The sequence below is a fragment of the Glycine max genome, chromosome 18, assembly GCF_000004515.6.
Source record: "Glycine max cultivar Williams 82 chromosome 18, Glycine_max_v4.0, whole genome shotgun sequence".
Lineage (NCBI taxonomy): Eukaryota > Viridiplantae > Streptophyta > Magnoliopsida > Fabales > Fabaceae > Glycine > Glycine max.
The window spans coordinates 54,530,374-54,554,291 of NC_038254.2; the positions used below are offsets into that span (position 1 = coordinate 54,530,374).

The 23,918-nt window shown below is 32.6% G+C and overlaps 1 protein-coding gene and 2 pseudogenes across 2 annotated transcripts; 2 read left to right on the forward strand and 1 right to left on the reverse strand.

Moving 5' to 3' along the window:
* The first annotated feature begins 3,833 nt into the window (after window positions 1-3,833).
* On the forward strand, window positions 3,834-19,191 carry LOC102670473 (polyvinylalcohol dehydrogenase-like; annotated as a pseudogene).
* On the reverse strand, window positions 7,669-12,630 carry LOC102668917 (polyvinylalcohol dehydrogenase). Of its 2 annotated transcripts, none has more exons than XM_006602837.4 (4): window positions 12,419-12,628; window positions 11,808-12,283; window positions 8,811-9,420; window positions 7,669-8,279 (listed from the first exon to the last, which is right to left on the reverse strand). In XM_006602837.4, the coding sequence occupies exons 1-4, from the start codon at window positions 12,512-12,514 to the stop codon at window positions 7,827-7,829; spliced, it is 1,635 nt and encodes a 544-aa protein (XP_006602900.1). In that variant the 5' UTR covers window positions 12,515-12,628; the 3' UTR covers window positions 7,669-7,826. The 2 variants fall into 2 exon arrangements, with proteins under 2 accessions (XP_006602900.1, XP_025982449.1); XM_026126664.2 differs by having other exon boundaries at window positions 7,846-8,254; window positions 12,419-12,630.
* A 102-nt stretch (window positions 19,192-19,293) lies between the features above and the next one.
* LOC112997638 (uncharacterized) lies at window positions 19,294-20,007 on the forward strand (annotated as a pseudogene).
* The last annotated feature ends 3,911 nt before the right edge of the window (window positions 20,008-23,918 follow it).

The window sequence follows — 23,918 nt, forward strand, 5'->3', positions numbered from 1 at the left end:
GCTTAGCTCTATCTGTCGAGTTTTACAATTATCTGGATTCATACTTTTGGAATAACAAGGCTAATTACCAAATGTTACGGACTGGGTATAGGCCCAATCCATGTAATCTACTAAGCCTACATGGTTTAAGAGATTATAAAACACGTGCATTGGCTGAGGGTAAAATCAAACACTTAGAGCAGAATTATTCTACACCTGTCAAGAAGTAGCTTATAACTGCCCACAAGGGGACTTGATCTTGTGCCACATACTTTTTGCAGCTGTTGGGAGTATAATAGTTGAGCTTTTGTCCAACATTGAATAGCATAGCAAGTAACTTGTGTATTGGTATATAAAGAACTTTAAGCAATTGTTTAAATCATGTTGGGTGTGTGTTACGAACGCAAGCATAGGGTGAAAAGAACAACCTAGCTTTGAGGGCTAGGAACCTCCATAAAAGAGAAAGATAAGGAAGAAATTTGTATTATTTTTCTACCTTCCAAAGGAAAGATCATTCCTACATATATAGAGCTAAGTGCTCAGGGACAAGCTCCCGACAACACTAACGGAAAGGATAAAAGCAAATAACAAATATCCTAACAGAATGATAACAATATTATTCTTTTTAACAACCCACTATCTTATTAGCACGTTTTGCTCCTGCTAGCCATTCTGCACATACTCTTTCAAGTAAGCTGGTTGTACACCCTTCCTTTTGGGCCTTGTAGCCCTTGTTTCTTGCAGACCCCAGTATCAACTGTATCATTCCCGAGCCCATCAAGTAACACCTTGTCCTCAAGGTGTTACGAGTCCGTCCAAGTCTTCCAGGATCCCAAGGTCTATTTCGGCGAGGCTCCTCTGGGTCAACAGCCGTCCATAATGCAAACACAGTTGGTTGGCGCTTGCGTAGGTCCATAGTATTCAGTTCCCATCTCAGACAACGTCATGTTTCTCCCTTTGAAAGCCTTGTCATTAGGAGCTGTTGCACGTCCATACTGAGCAACAACATTGAAGAGCTTGTCGCATGAAACGGCGGCGTGAGTGTGGCAGAGATCGAATAAGTAGGCAGCAGGCATGGGAAGTAAAGGCGGCAAGGGTGTAGGGAATGGTTGTACGGGTGCAGGACATGGAGGCACAGTCGACATGGGAAGCGGAGCCGGTAATGATGCGGGACTTGGTTGCATGGGTACGGGGCATGAAAACGGAATCGACATGGGCGGCAGAGTCGACATGGACGATGTTGTCGGCATGGGTGATTGGCTTTGTTGCATCTTGAGAAGTCACAAATGTTTTTCCCCAAGTCTCATGATGACAAACCTATTTTACCTATTTATCTTTCAAATGTCTTCGCAAAGATTCAATAGATAAAATGCATGAAGCCGTAATTCTAGATACGTGTTTTGATGTTTGAGCATAATGCAATCATTCTATGTCTAGCAATGATTTTATTATGATATCTTTTCCTTTTAGTTATATTAGAAGTTATCCTCTGTCGAGCGTCTAATCCCTAAAATTGATGCATGCACACCTTCCTTATATTCTTATTAAGGATTACCCTCTGTCGAACATCTAACCCCTAAAATAATGTAAAGATGAGTAATGCATGAAATTAGAATGAGAAAAGATAATAGGATAGAAAACACCTGTTGCATTGATAAATATGAAATACATCATACATCTCTTGATTTTTTAGGCCTGTCAGACCCTAATTAGGAATTTAGTCTCTTATAGTCATGAGAGCCTTGCACTGGGATAGGGATATAAGAACTGGTGGAGGATAAAGGACAAAAGAAGGAAATAAAAAAAATGATGAGAGAGAGAATTTCCTAAGGAAGAGTTCCTAGACTTTAGGTGTGAATTAGAGTGCTCTGAGCGCTGGAATGGACTTGGGCCTTCGCGCTGAGCGCATCTTGGGTTGGGCCTAATATTTCGTATTTTCTGCATCCTTTTTGCTTTTAATCCTTTCATTTTTTATATCTGCAAGGCATAATAGGAAAAATATCAATTCCCAACTATTAAGTATGAATAACTGTTAAATAATTATTTTTAAAGATATTTTAACTCTATTTTATTATAAAAAATAACTCTTATTTAGTAGTTATCATTTACCCATTAGTTAGGTTCAAGTTTTGTCCATTTAAGATTTTTTTAAACTAAAAATTTAAGATTTAATGATTAAAATTAAAAATGAATTATAAGAATGAGAAATCACTCTAAAAAATTATTTTTACAAAATAAGTATATATATATAGGATTTTTTAGTATGAGTGTATTAGTAATTAACACTATAAATTTTAAATAGAAAAATCAATAAAATTCTTTATTGAAATGATTTTAACTTTAAAATATCATAGGATTTTACTATTCAATTTAAATAGTCATTTCTCTCTCTTGTCCTACCATTATTAAATTTTCAATCTCTCTCTTCTCTCATCATATAATATAATAATAAATTATGAAAATAAATGTATATATATTTTTTTATATTTCTAGAACATATTATATATATATATATATATATATATATATATATATATATATATATATATATATATATATATATATCCCTCACCATCCAGTACTTTCGTGACTTTCCTTCATTTTCTCCACGATCCTATACCTTTTTTATTTTGCAAGAATGCTATCAAATTCATCTTTGACAGAAAACAGAATAGATATATTTAAATGAATAATATATCCAACCGAGCCATATATTTATTTATGTTAGTTAAGTTTTGTAAGGTAGAGATTACTTTCTTTGGCAAGATATATTATAAAAAAATTTCAAGATGGCGATGTCTTCATAAAATTGTCTTGTATCACCGTCATAGAAGTTTACGTGAAGAAAAAGGAATATATTGATCACCAAACATTGCCTTGTATTTCTTCTCAAAAGCTACAGAAAGAAAAGACTGAAATTGGAAATCAATAGGTAAATTCTATTCTTTGTTATCTTGTATATTGTGTATTGTAAATTACACCAAATATTATATCATTTAATGAATTTTTATTATATTTTTAAAGAGAATCTACTATTATTTGAGAAGTTGTTATATTATTGATTATATTTATAAATATTATATATTAATATAAAATTATTTGATACTTCCTTAAAATACATCAAAATATAATTGACCGGTTTGTCATTGATCTGTTAAGGGTTTTCATTTTTTTTTTCATTTGTCTCGCGGGTAGACTCTGGTAAGTTGTAAGTGCACTTATTGGATGTATGTATATATTTTTTTTATATATAGAAATTGAAGATATATATCGATTGAAAATGAATTACAACAATTCATACATTTTATATTTAACTAACTGAATTAGATGTTTTATATATCAACTGTATATTTAATTTCTCTAAACCATTTTTTTTTGTTTATTTTTTATATCCCATGTTGAATTAAATATTTCTCTTTTCTTACTTCTTATCTCTCCTAAAAATAGAAATAATTATAAAATTGGATTGTGTGTACGTGAAGATAATATTGTTACCATTATTTTAATATAAGTTAAATTCAAAGTCAACGATTTCTAGATATGATTGCTCTCATGCATACTCGGGCTATTTTTCTTTCTCAAATAATTGAGTCTCTTTGACATAATATAATTAGTTTTCCAAACATATATTATATCTTGCTAGTTGCCACACTTCCTTCAGGATCCATTTCCAAGCCACAGCCAAAATACAACATGCGCTTAGTTCTTTGTTTATTGTTGTTTTGTGTTTATGCAGTAGTAGTCCGTGTGGCAAGGTCAGATGTACGATATTCATTTTCCTCTATATCGTTAATTCCCAATATTGTATATATACTCCTCATGAATTAAAATCAATCTAAGTTACTATTCATTGATTAATTTCTTGTTTTGAGGGGCTTGGACAACAATCACAAAACTGGTTAAACCATGGTGGAGATTTGTACAACAGAAGATATGCTAACAAAGAGCGTAAGATCAGCCCCGAAACAGCGCCAAACCTATGTTTGAAGTGGGAATGCTTTGCTGGAAAAGATATCACAGCAACACCTGCCATATATAATAGCACCCTTTATTTTTCAGTTAAGCTTGAATGGTGACATCTATGCGGTTGTTAAAGAAGCTGACGGATCGCTTGTTTGGAAGCAGAACTTGCAGAATCTGACAGGACTACATGGAACTGGCTTTGTTCTCAATGTAAATTGGACCGTGTCATTTTGATTAAAAAACTTCCTTTTTTGTGCTCTCTCATCCATGGTATATTAAAATTATCTTTATCATTTCTTGCTTCCTCACCCCAATAAAGAAATTAATATCTGACTAAAAACACCAACTAATAATTTTTTCTAGTGGTCATCATCATTTTTAATTAAAAAAACAGGATGCGACAAGTTTTTCTTACTAGCAGGATGCGACAAGTGATTTACATGAATGAAGTAATTAACATGCTTAATTTATTCTTGTTTTATATTTTCCCACTTTAATCATTCTTTCTACATATTGAAAAATTTGACAGTTTGATCAGTACAGAAATTTCGAAGGAACTTCTTGTAGTGAAAGGATACAAGAAAGGAAACAATTAATGTTTCACACACGGCTTCCTCCTACGATTTTCATTGGATTAAAAGTGAAATAAAGACAAAACAAAAGGGAAAGAAATAAAAAATAAAATATTCATTATTTAGATGAATATAAATAAGAAAAAAAATCATTTCTCTCTGTTTATTTAGATGAGTGAAAAAATAAGTAGAAATAAATAAATAAATATACATTATGTAATTTTTATAATAATTTAAATAAATAGATTTAACTTAAATAAATTTATTATTTTAAATATATTATATGTATTTGATTTATAACATTATATATATTTTCTATCTCTCTCCGTCACATTAATTACCCTGTCTTATAGCTTCTCTTTTTTTTTAATACTTTGTAAAATTTAAGTATGAATACAATTTGTCTTCTATTTTTTTTAAATATCACTTTTTCTTCGGTATATAATTACATCAATGAGTTTTCAATATAAAACTTCATCTATATTACTTAAATATTTACCATTTGAGAGACCCTAATGGATTTTTTGATAGTCCTCTGAATCACTTGTTTTGACCTTTTCGTCTTATTTATTGTGCATTTGTTCTGAACTCTCCACAGAAGTTACTATGTGGGAACATTTTCACTGGATGAAAGCTTAACCATTGAGAAATGCTGTATATTTCGTGGAAGTTTTGTAAAACTTGATGCTCGATCTGGTACCATCTTGTGGAAGACCTATATGTTACCAGATACCAATAACGCGAGAGGAGACTATGCAGGAGCTGCAAGTTAGGGAAGCAGCCCCTTCATTGATGTTTACAGAAACCATGTCTATATTGCCACTGGAAACCTCTATTCTGCCCCATTACACATACTTGAATGTCAAGAAAGACAAAACAATCAAACTAAGCCTACTCAACCAGATGAGTGTATTGAACCAGAAAACCATTCAAATTCTATCTTGGCCCTTGATTTGAACTCTGGGAATATTACATGGTACCGCCAGTTAGGAGGCTACGACGTGTGGTTCGTTGCATGCAACAATGCTTCAAGCCCTAATTGTCCTCCTTCTGGTCCTAACCCATGTAATTTAATTGTGGGCTAGTGATTTTATGGTCCACTGCTAACCCTAGTAACAGCACTGCTAATGTGACAAAACAGGCTAACCGGTAGTTTCTTGTGTCAAATCTCTTTTATTGATAGAAAAGCGCATGAAGATCTGTGTTCACTGACTCCAGAACGCTATGTAGTTGATAAAGGCCATCCTTAATTAATTTTCCCTTCCACTAAGACCTTCCCTTCATTTTGTGATTCGCAAAGCAAGTTGAACTGCGAAACTCAACCCAGATGTCATTGTTAGAAGTTAATTGAGAAAAGATTCTGTGATCATAAGTTCATACATAATATGCTTATGATATAGGGGCATTTGAGGAGTGTTAATTAAGAGCAGTATGACTAGTGGCATGAATTTTAAGGCTTGCACCATTACCAAATGCCAACTAGTCAAGCGATCCTTACCATTATGTTAATCGAATTCTTAAAGTATGTCTGGAGCATGTGTAACATAGTTGCTAGCTCTGCAATCAAAATACCAATCTAGAACCTAACAATACTGGGTGCAGACTACGCAGACACTATGGATATGATTTGCCTTATCTAACGTCTTTCATTGTTGACCCATATAGCTTTTATCAAACTTGCGGTAACGAATGATTGGGTTTGCAACACACCGCCTGATAAAAAAAAACTATCTTTAGAGAATTTGCCACATCTTCTTCCTCTTCATGGAACTCTCTAGTTTTTTCCTCTCCAAGTCCACTGGTTCAACCTCCTATATATATTAATTGTGTACATTTGTTGCTATGTTGGCAGAGGGATTCAAGTTCAAATTGGACAGATTGTTGATAAGCTCCAATCCATCCTATTTTTTAAATGTGACAAGTTGAGCCTAAATTTCAACCCTAGTAAGGTGTTATTTGTTTAACAACTGAACATCAATTTGATTGTATTCACTGTCCAAACTTGAGCACGCTTGAGTGTTCAAATCCAACGTAGAGACAGGACTTCCTGCAAGTGCAAGGTTACATTCTGTGCACTTAATTTTATTAAAGTAATCATCCATTTTCAATCTTTCTTTTTTGTTTTATGGAACTTCATTTTGGGGAATGTGATCTTGGATATCGTATGTGCTCAAACTAAGCTTTGAGCCTCTTACCAAAGCTGTCGTGAGATTTCAATGTGAAGTAACAGTTTTGCAATGCTAATAAGAGTTATGGAGTTTAGTAACCATCCAAGTAGCAGTTTATTAGTCGTTGTTGTCCATTCTTCAAATCCCGAGCTAGACTTAATTCTACCTTCACTACTGATAAACTCTTTAGGAGGTCTTTTGGTTCTAAAGATGTAACCAGCCAATTTTTTACGTTTAAGCAGTGAGTAGCAGACATCAACAATTTGTAGTTATCTCTGTCGGTCTGTCCAACATGCCAGAGCAAACTGTGGGAAGGGATAATTTTTGTGAGTGTACGAGTCTGACTTTTCAATGGTGGTGGAAAGAGACAAAGGGCTCATGATACCGAGAAAGAAAACATGGTAGAAAACGTAAAAACGGTTGTATATTCTCATTGATTGTATCATTGACGATTCCATATTCAAGTCGGAGATTAAAGCCCGGATCTTGGTTGAGGAACTAAGTGACGAACCACTTGTAACAAGGCTCGGATCTTGGTTGAGGAGCTAAGTGACGGACCACTTGTAACAACGACTTTTGGTGAGTAAGATTTAAATTCAACTTGAACTTACAATATATATATATATATATATATATAGAGAGAGAGAGAGAGAGAGAGAGAGAGAGAGAGAGAGATTTTGGGAATGAGATAACATATAAGGAATAAAAATTGATACACCTAACACAACTGATAGGGTTCTTATGCTATCACTTGGCTTCAAAAATTATTTTTGGCTTATTTAATAAAACACAAATGATAAGGTTGTTACAAGTTTGTATAAATATATTGTTCTGACTTAAGCTTTATGTTTTGTTCATGGTATCTTTTGTTTGCGTATCTCTAGACTTATGATCATACTTAATGATAATTATTAAATAAATGTTTAAAATTCTATTAAATATAGAGAAACACAGGAAGGAAAATATATATCAGAATAGTAGTTTCCGTTTTATATTAATCCATTTATAATTTTTACTTAATTGATAATCACATAACTTTGAAACAGATAATTTTTAATAGCTTTTTTCTTTAGAAAAGCTAATAAAAATTAATTATTCTTTAAAATAAAACTAATACAAACACGCGTATTAATCACACTAATTGTTAGACACAGAAGGCAAAGAGAAACTTTCCACTCGTTAAGTTCAAGGAATACCCATAAGCAACATTGTATCCATGACCTACATATATGCACCCATTGCTGATTGACATGCCTCCATAGACACTGGCTCCAGTTTTATAGGACCATAAAATTTTCCCACTCATGGCATCAATTGCATATATGTATCCCATTCTATCCGCGGATCCAGCAAAGGCAACTTCATTTGCAATACTAACAGGGCCATAAGCAGTGCTATTACCGGGGTTAGCTGTTGACCATAGAACTCTACCATTGTTGGCATCCATTGCCACCCACCCACCAGCTGTTGTAATCTTATTTGATGGTGCAAGAGTGAAATTTTTGGCATCAGAATTGACAATGTTGGTGTAAATCCTCTTTTCATCAGTTGCTGCACCCCATGATCCACCTCCTGCAAGGCCGTAGGGTCCAGCTTTCTGTAAATTAATTAAAAAAAAAACAAATAAAGAAAAAGAACAAAATGAAGAAGAAAAAAAATGAATGAATGTATAGTTTTCCAATTGATAACGAGTTAGAGGCGCACGCGTATATATCAAGTTTATATTTAAGGTGTCAGAGTATCACAGTTATATTACAAATGAAAAATAATTTATGAACACCTAACATATACGTGGCATATAGAGAGAGAAAAGAATACTTATGTAGATATGATACGTGATATGACTTAATAGAAAGAGAAAAAAAAAATAGGCCTTGATAGAGTGTTTGCCTTTGATATATATGAATGTTGATAGATCATCACTTGACACTTATTATAAACAAACTGAATTATCTCTCATATCATGTTTTGATTGAAAATATTGCAGTACGTAAGTTTTTGCAGTTATTATAGTGGAGATATAAACAAATGATGATTTAAAGAATATCCACCAGTTGTTCGTTGAAAAGTGGGGTGGGAGGGAGGGGGAGAAGAATAGAAAACTATTATACTATAAATTATCTGTTACCTTATACCAAATGAGGTTGCCATTATTCCGATCTAAAGCCCATGCAAAGCCACTTTTCTGGACCGCAACAACAATATCTTTCTTGGTTCGATTTATGTATATGGTCAACATCATTGGTGCTTCCCCAAAATCAATATCTGGTTTGTCTCCTAGAGGAGGACAATCAGGACTGGGTGTTGAAGTATCACTACATGGTAAGATTGATACATCGTAGCCTCCAAACTGGCGGTACCATATGATTTTCCCAGAATCCAAATCAAGGGCTAAGATTGAATTGGAGTGGTTGTCTGGTTCAACACACTCGTCTTGTTGAGTAGGCTGAGTTTGATTAAGTTGTCTCTCTCGACACTGTTGTATGCGCAACGGGGCAGAATAGAGGTTCCCAGTGCCAATATAGACGAGGTTTCTTTCAACATCAATGGAAGGGCTGCTTCCCCAAATGGCAGCTCCTGCATATTCTCCTTTTGTGTTTTTGTTATCTGGTAACGTATACGTCCTCCAGTAGATGGCACCAGATCGAGGATTAAGTTTTACAAAACTTCCACGGAATGTGCAGCATTTCTCAAGGGGTACAAGAGACTCCAGTGAAGATGTTCCAACATAATAACCTCTGTGGAGAGTTGAGCATAATGCAAAACATGTAGATGTATTTAATTAATCCAATTTTAAATGCATATAAAAAAATAAATATTAATCATATAAATATCAAAATTTAAAGATTACTTTACCATTTTAGAAAGTCAGTCATCCATTTAATAAAGCTCATCCATCTCACTTATCAAAATGATTATTATTCGATGTTTTTAATTTTGACTTTCACCCTGGTTCTAATCATTCATATGTTGGAGATATTCGATGGGTACCCCTGTGGACCACGAGCCATCACATAAGAAAACCGACATCACACTCTAACCCAAAACTTTAAGACTCAAGTAAGTTTATAAGTTTTCTTCTCACTTATCTGATATTTAACCTTTTCACTTTTACCCGATGTGAGACTTCACCTCACACTTGTAACTCAACATTATATTTTCCCTTCATCTCACTTGATGTCTCATGTTTGTCAATATGTATGATCGCACATAATAAAAGTGTCATTTATCAACAGTTGGGGTATTTATCAACTGTTTGTGTTTTAGAATAATTGTTACTATAATTTTTGTGTGATAAAAACTAATGTATTAACATAAATACTAGTAAAAATTTTACTGTTTGTGTTTTAGAATAGTTTTTACCATTAATTATTCAAAACTAATAGTAAAATTTAAAGTCATGAATATCTGATTATTGCGTATACCTGGTGCTGCTAATTTCTGAAAATAGTAAATTAACTGGCACCCCCGAGGTTTTGTAAGATTGCACAAAATCTTTATTTTCTATCCCTTATACTAATTTCCTTAATTATTTGAAAAATATTACGCTAACATCTCTTATGTATTACACAAACTTCCCTTAACTTCTTCAAAAATTTTACACAAAATTTTGCTTAAAGTCCTATAAGGGATGTTGTTGTAAATATTGAAAAAGCAGGGAGAGTTGTGCAGTCTCATGAAATCTTAGAATCTAACTTTTAGAAAAATTCATATTTTAACAATTATTATTTTAGTAAGTGATGGGATGAAATCTTTCTTCCTTTGTTTTCCTTTTTCTTTTCACTTTTATAATAAATTAATTTGTCAACATCATTAATTATATAAAAAAAAGAAATAGATTAACCGGCAAAATGATTTTTATGTTCACAACTTAAAAGAAGTTCCTTAACCCTGTGTTTGGATTGAGAGTTTTAAAATAACAGAGAATTTAAAATGCAAAGTAATTTAAATGAAGAAAATCAAATTTCATTCAATTGCAAAAATAATCTTTTTGGGCTATTAATTTAATTTGAATCATTTGGTTAATATCTACTTCTCATCCTTTCAAAACTCAATTGATTCGTCTCCACTATATTCTTCTACCTAAGAAACTTCTTCAACGACAATGGTCCAAAATTTTAACTATTGCAATATTCTCATTGATGGACCGAAGACCAAGCATTAACCATGTTTGAAGCTTTGCAACACTGATAGTATTGACAGCGAGGAGTCACGACACCACCACGTTGAGGGATCCGTGTCGACATTGTCGACGGTGGTGGTGAGGATGTCAGAACTTGTATATCGGTGAAACATACCTGCTGGCAGCGATCAACATTGTGTGTGTGCCATGTCTATCAAAGTTCCACAGCAAAGGATGCTCGAGTGTTGAGTTTTTCAATTTGTGCCCTCATCCCGGTTAAGGAATATCGTGCACCGATGAGTTTTCAGTTGTAGGAGGTCGCTGAAAATCAATCTCGTGGAGTAATCTTCTATCATCAATAAGCAACAGAACCGAGAGAAAAGAAGTGTGTGGTGTGACGGGTGGAATTTGAAATTCCACCTATTTTAGTGAAATTGTAAATTCCTTATTTTAAAAAAGGAATAGAAATTTAAAGAAATATTCTGATGAAACATTTTCCTGAGTATCAATTCAAATACCCTAAAAAATTAATTACCCTCTTTAAATACTGTATCCAAATACACGGTAAATGTTTCTTTTGGTACTCTCATTAGAATTGGAGTTTTAATTTGGTAATATGTGTAATGAAGGTTTATTAAAGGTAAACATAAATATTTACTCGAGTGAAACTCCATTTTTGATTAGAGAACATCAACAAAAACATATGTAGTATTAATTGTATTTAAGTTTTGTCCTCTTTAACTAAATTATTTTCTCAAAAGCATCGTTAGTTGATTAATTTGTCTCTTCGTTAATTTACCATGAATTATTGGAGTGTTATAGCTGAGAAAACTGGAAATTAAAATCTTTAAATTCTTTATCAGAACAGATTTATTAATGGAGATCTTGAAGATAGATCAAAGTTAATTACAGGTAGAAGATGATGTTTTCTTTGCCACTTATTCATTAGCAAGGTTAGAATGAATGAGATTATGAATGGAGAACATTTACAGTAGTACTGACCTGTTGTAGTACGTTCCAGACATGGTGATGAGTGCTGCAGGATGGTAATCCAAAATGGTCTTCCACACAAGCTCACCGGTTTTTCTTTTGAGTGCAATAACAGCAGCAGGGCCATAGACACCAATTATCAGTAAATCCCCAGCCACTGTGGGAGTTGACCGTGACACTGTCGAATTTACATTCTCAACAAGGCCATCAGGTGCTTTCAGACCTGTCAATTTCTGCAAGCTCTGCTTCCAAACAAGTGATCCATCGGCTTCTTTAACTGCATAGATGTTTCCATTCCAGCTTGGAAAATAAAGGGTACCATCATATATGGCTGGTGTTGCAGTGATGTCTCTGCCTGCATAGAATTTCCACTTCAAACGTAGGTTCGGTGCTGTTTTGGGGCTAATCTTACGCTCTTTGTAAGCATATCGCCTGTTGAACAAATCTCCACCGTGGTTTAACCAGTCTTGTGATTGATGCCTAGGCCCCTAAAAGCAAGAAGAAAATGGGAACCAATATTTAGATAATTTTAATTAATGAGAGTAATCTTTAAAACTAGCTAGTTACACATGCAAGAGCTTTAGGGAATTAACAAATCGATAGAATGGGAGTCAGTATCATACATCAGAGTTTGCTGCAAAGACCATTACTACAGCATGAACGACATAAAATAACAGCAAACGAAGATCCAAGTGCATGCTGTATTTAGGTGGTCTCATGGAATTGAATCTAGAGATGGTGTAGCAATTTCCAAGATATATGTTTGAGAAACTTATTTCAAAGATACCCGCGTGTATATGGAAAACAAAAGTGGCCTAACTATGTTTTAGTTTGTATTGCCTTCTATAATTTTAAGAGAAAAAAGATTATAGCCTTCTATAATTAGAAATATTTTTTTTCTTCTAAAATGTCGTATAAAGTAGGTGGAATGGATAAAGTATATTTCAGGCAAACTATTAGATGATTTTAATTGTTTGGTTATGCAAGTCATGGTTATTAATCATAATTAATGATATAATATAAATGATTTAGTGAGTCAGGCATGTCTAACTCCATTGTGGTCACTACTAAAATTAGGGTGAAATATATTGAGTCAGTGCATGCCTAAATTGATCTAGGTCAACGTTGAATTGATGAGTGTGTATGTGAAATTTATTGAGTTTGTGCACACCTAGCTCGATCGAGGCAAATACTAAAATTGATGTGTGTGTGTGAAATTTATAATGCACCCCTCGCTCAATTGAGAGGTAAATACTAAAATTGATGTGTGCGTTTGTCACATAGGAGAATTGTTGGTAGAATTCCACACAAACTAGCATGGCGTGGAATTCCTGCAGAAGCGCATGGTGATATGCATCTTTTCTAAACCTTAGGTATAAATAGATGGTTTTGAGATTGATTTGGGAGAAACCTTAGAGAGAAGAAAATACTAGGATCGGGATTGAGGCATAATCCATAGAAGATTTTTGTGTATTATGCCTATCAGAGTGTCTCACATTACAAGGAATCCATCCTTTCATTCTAGGACAAAGTTCACAGTACATCCAATATCTCTTTGTTCAAGAATTAGTAGAAGAAAGGAGCATAGATGTGCAGAAAATTAACACCAAATATAACCTAGCAAATGCTATGGCAAAGTCAATAATTAAAAAAAAAAGTTTATATATATGGTGTCACTCCTTGTGTATTATAAAAAACGTGTGCAACAAGGAATTGTCAAGGTAGAGAGATTTTTTGAAAGATCAGAATAGTGAATTTAAGTGGGACATTGTGAGAGGTAAAGCCACTTTGGTGGCATAAAAGGAAAATAAGGCATGGATGGCGAAATCTATATACCTCTACATATGCTAGGCCGGTGAATTGGTTGGACGATAGATATGCTTTTTAACGACATTCAATGCTTAAACTCAAATTGTTGGCTGTAAATTAATAGCAACCCATTTGATCATTATTTGCATCCCACTCAAGGGAGAAAAACATATAAGTGTTTCATCTACTTTATAGAAATTTAGGTGCATTATTCTATTATAAGAGAGGAGTGTAATTGTTTCCTCTTTAGTCTTGTTTGTGGTTTTTTTCTTATCAGCTAAGGGTTTTCCATGTTTAAATTTTGTGTTTCAGTTCCTATTTTTCAATTCTATTTTGGCTTATTCCAATTATTGAGATTTATGTTTGAGGAATTTGTTTCAAAGAGAACTGCACACACACGCATATATATATATATATATATATATATATATATATATATATATATATATATATATATATATATATATATATATGTATATGGAGAAGAAAGAATAATAATATATAAACACTGTAACATATCAAATATTTTATTAATATTCGATTATTTCTCTTTATCTCTCTTTATCAGTCTTATTATCTACTATACATACCTACATTTCTATCACTTCTATTTCATTTGTTTTCTCTCTAGATATCAATTACCCTTGGGATGTGGATTGATCATTTTCCGTGAAGAAAATTGGCCTAAGGATGAGGACAGCTAGATATTAAAATATTTGACTTTGAATTCAAAACATTAAATCATTTTTTAGTTTAAATATATTTTTTATCTTTGTAATAAATATTTAATTTTTTTTGTTTATTTTCTAATAATTTTTTTCGTTGAGTTTTTAATAAAACAATAATTTGATATTTTGTCCTTAACACTTATTTTAGTTTTTGATAAATTAGTAAATTTTGTATTTATTTCTTATTTATTTTTTTATTTGTTATTAGTCAGGACTAAAACAAAATTCACTAATTTATCAGGGACTAAAATAAAATATTAAGGATCAAAAATAAAATTTTTATTTTCTTAGAGACTTAACCTAAAACAAAAATTTATTAGAAAATAAATACAAAAATCAGATATTTATTGAAGAAGACCGTCCAAGTTTACAAAAGAACTCAAGTTATCAAACAAAACTTATTAAAAACATATTTGACTTAAATGAAGACCGTCCAAGTTTACAAAAGAACTAAAGTTAAGTAGCGGAATAAAATAAAGTAAAATAACATGTTTTGAACATCATATAATTAAAATAGAAACTCATGCCTCAATGTCACATCCTATCAAAGTATTGTGTCCCAACATCCTTTAGGCCAAGGTTCTTTAAAGTCATCCACCTAGTCATTTGTTTCCATAAACACAAGGTTCGAGATCATCACATGATCCAAACACAAACAACACATAAGGAGTGAGTTATCACATTTCTAAATAAAATACATTATAGAAAATATTTATAACATAACTCAACTTAATACAATTCATGTCACTTCACCACTTTATCATTTAAAATTCATTTTTCAATCACCAATCACATTTTACATGAATCACACACTTAACTCAAGACGTAACAATACTCACCAATTTCATAATAAACAATTCACAGGTGTTATGCAACAATTATACTAAGACTCAAGCTATATGCAATGTAGTACCATGTCAGTGAAAAATAACACTAGGACACTTAGGAGTACATAACAAGATACGCCACACAATGAGTATGTCAGGTCACTTTCACTAAATAAAATCATAAGGTGACCAGTTAGGATCACTCTATTTTGCGAGAATGTTCCAACCATATGGGATCAACATAGGTTAAAGAAGCACTCAAATAGAGTGTATTTACCTCCAAGACCTAGACTTCGAAGAATCCGTTAGGGTCCCACCTTCCTGATTCACGTCCAACTCCTAAAATAACTTTTGCACACAAACACTGCTAATGAATTATATAATATCCATGACCTCACACTTATTTTTAAACATGTTTAACACATTGCGCTATAATTTAATACTTCAGGTTCCTAATTTAGAACCCTACACTTTCATTTTAACACCTCGCGCATAAACATTTTTTTTCAAGGTAAACACCATTCGGATTATAGTATAACTCACACTTATTCACAATGTTAACTCATTGACAAGTGCACCAAATTGTCTCAAGTAATAAAGTACTTGGAAGTTCGAGTATCGAATCCACAAGGACTTTGCTTGTACTTAGATTGATGCAAACCTAATTTACAAGCAAGAGATAAGAAATTTAAATGTAAAATTTAAAGAAAGTGAGAGATAAAAAGAATAAGAAATTTAAAATATAAGATTAGGAGATAAGATAAAAATTTAACGAGATAAGAGATTAAAGTAAAATATAAGTAATGTAGAAGATAGAGATAATGATGCTTATAGATAAATTCATAATTTAAATATGTTGAGGCCTAGCACGCCTAACTACCATTGATGTAATATTAATGTGTTTTTCTATTTAATATTATTCTAATTTCCACCCACATCTACTAAAATACTCAACCTTGATCCCTCACGATGAAGAGCCTAATTTATCTATTCTCTCTTCCAAATCCCTTTGCAAAGATAGAATAATAAATCACATGAAGTATGAAGATGTATGCAAAGGCAAACAAAGTCACTCTATCCCTAGCAATAAATTGTTTAAATATCCTTTTCTAGTTCTTTAGAAATTATCATTTCCCAATGTATAACCCCTAAAACTAATGCATGAATGATTAGACCTACAATAAAGATGAAGAGCAAAAAATAGACAATAGAAATAGTAATTGTATTTAATAGATATTAAAAGAAGTTATATTTGTTAGGCTCCCAATCTAGGGGGTTTAGTTTCTCATAGCCATGAGAGGCTTTCATGCTAAGCGCGCCTTTGGGCTTCTTCGCAGACCTTTTTCGCGCTTAGCGTGAGCTAGCCGCTAAGCGAGGAGATGCGTTAGACCCGTCTTGTATGCTAAGCGAGCTATCCCAATCTTTAACTTTTCTTTAAGGTTTTCTCTTCAAGTTTTTGCATCAATTTTCCTCCAAAGCACTTAAGATCTTCTTCTTTTATCTTCTGCTGATAAAAAATTATAAAGATATTAATTTCTTCATTATTTTATTAAAAACAACAATAAAGTGAAGAAATTGTAATTATTATTAGTCAAAATTGACTATCAAATTAACTCAAATTTCGTAGTTATCACACAACCATATCCCATGTCCACAATTTAACATCTCACAATGTCACAATCCATCATCACATGCTCACGTGTGTTCCACAGATTAACACATGCTCAATTTTTTCCTTACACACAATTTCAATCACAATTTCATGATCCTAATATAATAATTTATCACGCTAATCTAGTAAATCTTGTCCAAAACACAAACAAATTATACAAAAGTACTTCTCACAACATGAGGAGTAAAACTTCTCAAACAATTTCACATAATCATATCAAAATCAAAGGAATCAAAATCATAGGTCAAAAACACGAAAACACTAAGAACACTCAATTTTATCAACCAATTAGTATCAGGACATCGGTTGACCCATCAAACACAACAATCTTGTAATTATAATCGTAAAAGAAGAATTACAATACAATAAACATCCCAAAATAAACCTCAATTTGATACTCTAAGGATCCATACATATGCTCTTTCTAACCTCAATTGCGATAAACTCATCCTTTACCTCTAAGCAGGCTCACGCGTGTAGTTCAACAGCGATATCGACATCTCTAACAATTTCCTAAGATTTCTCAAGTTTTTCCTCTGGTTGTTGTGCTAGGATTTCTAAGAGGATTGGGGTCTCCATTTCACTGTCTTTGTGCAAGGAATAATTCTCTTTCCACAGACATTATTTCGTAAATCCCAACGGTGTGAGTGTGCGGAAATGAGTTCTAAATTCGATATTCAAATTTCACGATGATCCAATGGTAAATGAGTTCGAAATCTTAGTTTTACTGATATAGGTTTGAGTGTATTCGGGAAAAAAAAGAAGATTTTGGGAGAGGGAGAAGGAAAAACAAATTTGAGAAGAATAGATAGCATAAAGATGTATCGTAAAATGTAAAAATTAACCTGATACATCTCTATTTATAGCTATGGTACTCTTAGTCTATTATTTACTTTATTTTATTCCCTATCAAACTAACCTTTTAGTCTATTATCTTCTGCTTATAAAAATGAACTCTATTTTATTCCCTATCAAATGAATAAATAAAAAATAATTTTTATTTTCTAAGAACATATATTTATTTTATTTACCTCAAAACTATTATTTTAATTAATAAAATTATTTCTCTTTATTTATTTAATTACAAAAATCTCACTATTTTCCTAATTTATTTTTAAATAAAATTCTTTTTAATTTATTTTACAAAAAATAAGATGTTACAATTTGTATAAAATATATTTTCAATTAATCAAATAAAAAATAATATAACATATATGCATATGAATAACTAAGAATTCAGCACGAGTATTAAGTTAGTATTTGATTATTGTATTAATATGATATTTGTCTAAATATATAAAAAATGACAATTGTCTTATATAATATTTAGGGGTGTAAGTTAGTGGGTTTGGGTTGAATTTGGTCGTGGCTCAACGCAAATATTTGATTACTGTGTCAAGGTCCACTCCCACAGTGGCAAGAGATGATTTACTGATAATTAACATGTATGGCCCTGCTGTTCTTATTTGTGTCAAAAGAACAAGTGGTGAGCTTGTGTGGAAAACCACTTTGGATTACCATCCTGAAGCATTCATCACCGTGTCTGGGACATATTACAAAGAGTCAGTACTACTGTAAATCTCTTGGCCCTTCTCCATTCAAATTGCCATTCATTATTCTAACCTTGCTAATGAACTTAGTGGCAAGTAAAACATCATCCTCTACCTAAAAGGGACTTTATTCTATGATATCTTTTAAGACTTCATTTCTGAATAATCCCATAGATTGCATTAGGGATGTTTCCTGATTGTTTTGTTTATTTTTTCATCTTGTGTAGACATTCTGTCACCTCTTGGGTCACAATTCGTGGCCTTTTTGAATGAATAAATTCTGATTTGCCTTTCAAAAAATAAAAATTGATAAGTGCATGATTAAGATTTATTTCTGTACCCTTGTATGAAAATGCCATTAAATGCATCCATATATGTTGTGATCTTTCTGCCTGTGCTGCATTATACTCAACTTTCTACAGAAAATACTATACTGGAATATCTTCAACTGAATCATCTGTACCCATTGACGAATGCAGCACATTTCATGGAAGTTTTGTAAAACTTGATGCTCAATCTGGTGCCATGTTGTGGAAGACCTATACGTTACCAAGTAACAATAACACGAGAGGAGAATATGCAGGAGCTGCTGTTTGGGGAAGCAGCCCTTCCTTTGATGTTAAAAGAAACCGTGTCTATATTGCCACTGGGAACCTCTATTCTACCCCATTACGCATACGTCAGTGTCGAGAGAGACAGATTTATCGAACTGGACCTACTCAAACAGACGAGTGTATTGAACCAGACAGCCACTCCAATTCAATCTTAGCCCTTGATCTGAATTCTGGGAAGATCATATGGTACTGCTAGTTAAGAAGCTATGATGTATGGATATTATATTGTAGAAATGTTTCAACTTCTAATTGTCCTCACCAAGGTCTCCGGCCAAATGCTGATTTTGGTGAAGCACCAATGATGTTGACCACATATATAAATCGAACCAAGAAAGGTATTGTTGTTGCAGTCCAAAAAAGTGCTTATGCATGGGCTTTAGATCGCAACAATGCCAACATTGTTTGGTCTATGGTAATAGATAATTTATAATGATGTAGTCTTCTGTTTTTCTCTACCTTGCAATGAACCACTGGTGTATATTTTATAGAATCTAATTTTTCCCTTATTTGTCGTATTCGTTTTCTTCTTGTTGTGTTATGTTTTTTTTCCCAGTTTCTTTTTCAGGAAGCTGAGCTGGATGGGGTTCAAGGAGGTGGATCATTGGGTGCCACAACTGATGAAAAGACAGTTTACACAAACTTCGTCAATTCTGATGCCAAAAATTTCACTTTTGCACCATCAAATGTGATTACCACGGCTGGTGGATGAGTGGCAATGCATGCTAGAAATGGTAGAGTTCTATGGTTGACGGCTAATCCTAGTAAAACCACTGCTAATGGCCCTGTTAGTGTTGCAAATGAAGTTGTCTTTGCTGGATCCGCGGATAGACTGGGGTTGATATATGCAATTGATGCCAAGAGTGGGAAAATTTTATGGTCCTATAAAACTGGAGGCAGTGCTTATGGAGGCATGTCAATCAGCAATGGATGCATATATGTGGGTCATGGATATACTGGTGTTGTTTTCAGCTATACGGGTGGAACCTCACTCTTTGCCTTCTGTATTGTCTAAGAATTTATGTGGTTAATGTGAATGCTTGTATTAGTTTTATTTTTAAAAATAATTGTTCGCAAAATTAAGTAATTGTCAAACATGTACAAAATATAAATGGATCAATAAATCAGAAATTATGAGCCTCATCTATTATAAGAATATTCTTTCATGATTAACAAGATCTTCAATATCTAAGTGCCCTTGTTGAGATACGTCATTCCTAAACTTTTGTTGTACTCTATGTTTTCTAAGCATTGGGCAGCCAGAGGAGGCCTTTGTTCTGTGTACCACTGCCCCTACTAATTTTATGTTCTGCAAGTCTCAGATTCAGCATTGGTTTGAGAGATATTAGCTTCTACACTCTATTACCTATATTCAAAGTTTTTTTTTTACTAAAAATGCGTAGTGAATACCTAGATGGATACTTGGTAGCTCAACTAGACATTCGGCATAGAAAACAGTAAAACACCCAGTCGCACAGCTTCATCTTGAATTTTACATTCTAAAGAGAACCCTTCTTGCATCTTCTGTTGTACTAACATACCAATTTTTAAATTGCTGAACAAGTAGAAGCACCAATATTACTGAAGGTTCATGTGTATCCTCCTAGCACAAAAAAGTAAGTGAAGGAATATAACTATATGAACAAAGAGCTCATGCTTGCAGAAATGGAAAAACTATGTATCCATAAAATCTTTAGCTCCATCTTCTCTTTCTTAACGTAGAAGACACAAAATTATGCAACCATAAAAACTTACTGATGACAAAGTCAAGCATGCCAGTTGAACCCCAAATATCATCAACTATAATGAAAAAAAGATGTCAAAACATTCTCAACATCAAGCTTCTCTAAGGAGGATTGCCAGATTCACGCATCTCCATTGAGAGTTCTGTTTCTGCGATCACAAAAAGGAAATAAACAAGGACGAAAGAAACAAAAACGTACAAACTAGAATTATTTAAAAACATACATACAAAGATCCAGAAGGATCAACAAGACTTGTATGATTTGCACCAAATCTATATACAGATTCACACTGCTTAAATTTTTGTCCCGTACACTAATCAAGCAAACACCTTAACTTTTAATGTCCAGCTGTTAGAAACTAAGAAAATAGTTTCAAGCAACAAGGTTACAACACAAAGTAACAAAGACATTGATGAAGTTAAATTACTGATTCTAGAGGAGGTCAATAGGCAAACAACAGTGGTAAAAAGTGTTATTCTTAATGATCTAATGAAGTATGGCTAGGGTAAAAAGATGAAACATTCTTCGCAAACATGACAACTATATAATCTATTTGGTAATAAAATATTATCAATCAGAAACCAAAAGTGGGTCTAACTGGAAAATTAAAGGGTTCTAATTTTGGGAAAACACACATTTACCAACAATGGTTTGTATCATCTATGCAGTTAATTAATGGGGATCTATGGCACCTGCTGTTGTTATTGCTGTCAAAAGGACAGCAGGTGAGCTTGTGTGGAAGACCACTTTGTTTCTCATTGTATTCTTTTCTCGCTAATTAGGTTGAAACAAAAGGCAAATTAAGACTATCTACTGTGTGTGCCTTTACAATGATAAAGAAATCTGTTCAGTTTTTAGCTATTTATTTTCCAATCTCATACAAGTAATATGCACCATTCAGGATATAGACATCTTGAAAAATCAAAATGAGAATATTATTGTATTTATTAAATCAAATACAACATACATATCAAAAGTCCTATCTTGAAATATTATTGTATTTCTCATCAACCATAAAAACCAATTTAGTGGGTGTTTATTTTTCCATTTAGTGCAGCTGAACGTGAATCCAACACTTTCCTTCTTTCTGATCAGGTTGTGCATCAGAAATTGGGAAATCTCCAGTCAACTGAGTTATAATGGGTTTCCAAACACACCCTTACAACAAGCCAAATTAAGTTTTCCCATCATCAAGTACAGTGTTGAATGTAATTATCAAGCTGTGACCTGACTCTATAAGTTATTAATATATATTAATTATTGTAATTAATAACCATGACTTGTATAATTAAATATAATGTATCCAAGTTGCATAATTAACTATAACTGGGATAGCTTCCTTGCAAAGAAAATAGTTCCTGTGCAGATGGGTAGTCTTTTAACTTTTGTTTCAATCGGAGTCAAATAAAATGAGAAACAAAATAAAAATTGAGTTCAAGAAAAGTTTGGACAGAAAATTTTAAATTTTTATTCCTTAAAGTTTATTTTTTCTGTGTGTACAATGACGACAATAAGGTTCGAACTCAGAATCCCATGCAAACTGTCATAATATTGACCGTTTGACAAGTGTACCAAATGTGCAAATAGTAAAGACTCAAAAATCCGAGTGTCAATTTCCTCAAGAACTTTGTTTTGTACTTGTTTTGGATAATTTCCAATTTATAAGAAAGATGAGTTAAAAGAACAATGATTAAACCATAGATATTAATAGAAAACAAAAGAAATAATAGAATATTCAATGAGATGTGAATGTTAGGACTTAACATCTCTTGTTTGCCTAAAATGTATTTTTTATATTTTTTTCAATCAATCAGCTGAATTTTTCCTACCCACATCTATTAGAATATTTGTCCCTGATGTCTCACAATGACAAGTCTATCCTACCTATCTATCTCCCAAATATCTTTGCAAAGATTCAATAGATAAAATGCATAAAGTTTTAATTCTAGATGTTTGCTTTGAGACATGGGCATAATGCAATCAGTATGTCTAGCAATGATTTTATTAAGATATCCCTTTCTTTTTGTTCTATTAGAAATTATTCTCTGTCGAGCGAATAATCCCTAAAACTGTTACATATAAAACCTTCCTTGTATTTCTATTAAGGATTATCTTCTCTTGAACACCTAACCCCCAAAGATGATACAAGGATGAATGATACATGAAATTAAAATAAGAAAGGATAATAGGAAAAAAAACACATGTTTGCATTGATAGATATGAAATATACAATACATGGGATTTAGAAACTAATGGAGGAGAATGGATGAAAAAAAGGAATAGAAAATAATGAAAGAGAAGAAAGAATTCCCTAAGGGAGAGTTCTTAGGCTTTAGGTGTGTATTAGAGTGCTCTGAGATTCAGTGTGTCTTTTCTCCTTAGCTTGACTCTCTTTTTATAGTTGCTGGAGTGGACTTGGATTTGCGTACTTGCGCTTAGCGTGCTCTGCTCACTTAGCGTGAGTGCCTGTATGCGCACTTAGTGCGTGCTACTTGCTTAGTCCAGGTATTTGTATTTGCGCTTAGCGTGTCTCTTCCTCATTGAGTGTCAGTGCTTGTTTTCGCGCTGAGCGTGTCTTGGGCTGAGTCTTTTTTTCTTCCTCAGATTTTTACTATTTTCTTCATCTTTTAGACTTTTAATTCCTTTTTTTTCATATCTGCAAACCATGAATAAGAAAAACATTAGTTCTTAACAATTAAGTATAAATAACTGCTAAATAAACAATTTTAGGGATATTTCCATTATATTTTTAGTATAAAAAATAACTCATATTTAACAATTATCTCCTAACCTCTCACCATTAGGTGGTTCCTAGTGGGTTTTTATTCCTTGGAGTTATCTTTCCTTTTCCTTTATTATGTAAGAAAATTTTAGATTTTTTTTCTTCTTTTCTCTCTCTTCATTCCATAAGTTTAATGTGAAGCTACTTTGAAGTTGTTTTGATGTCTTCTTATTCTTATTTAAATATGTTTACATTTTACTTTTATTAATCTAATAATATATCATGCTACATCTTGTTAATTCATATAATTAATTAGCAGAAAAAATAGTATGAAAGACTTAGTTTAAATAATAAAAAAATAAAAATAAAAATTGCATACAAACTATAATTCAAACATGGGAATTATACCACAATCTTAATATGTTAAAATAAATAATACATATATAAACAAACATTAAC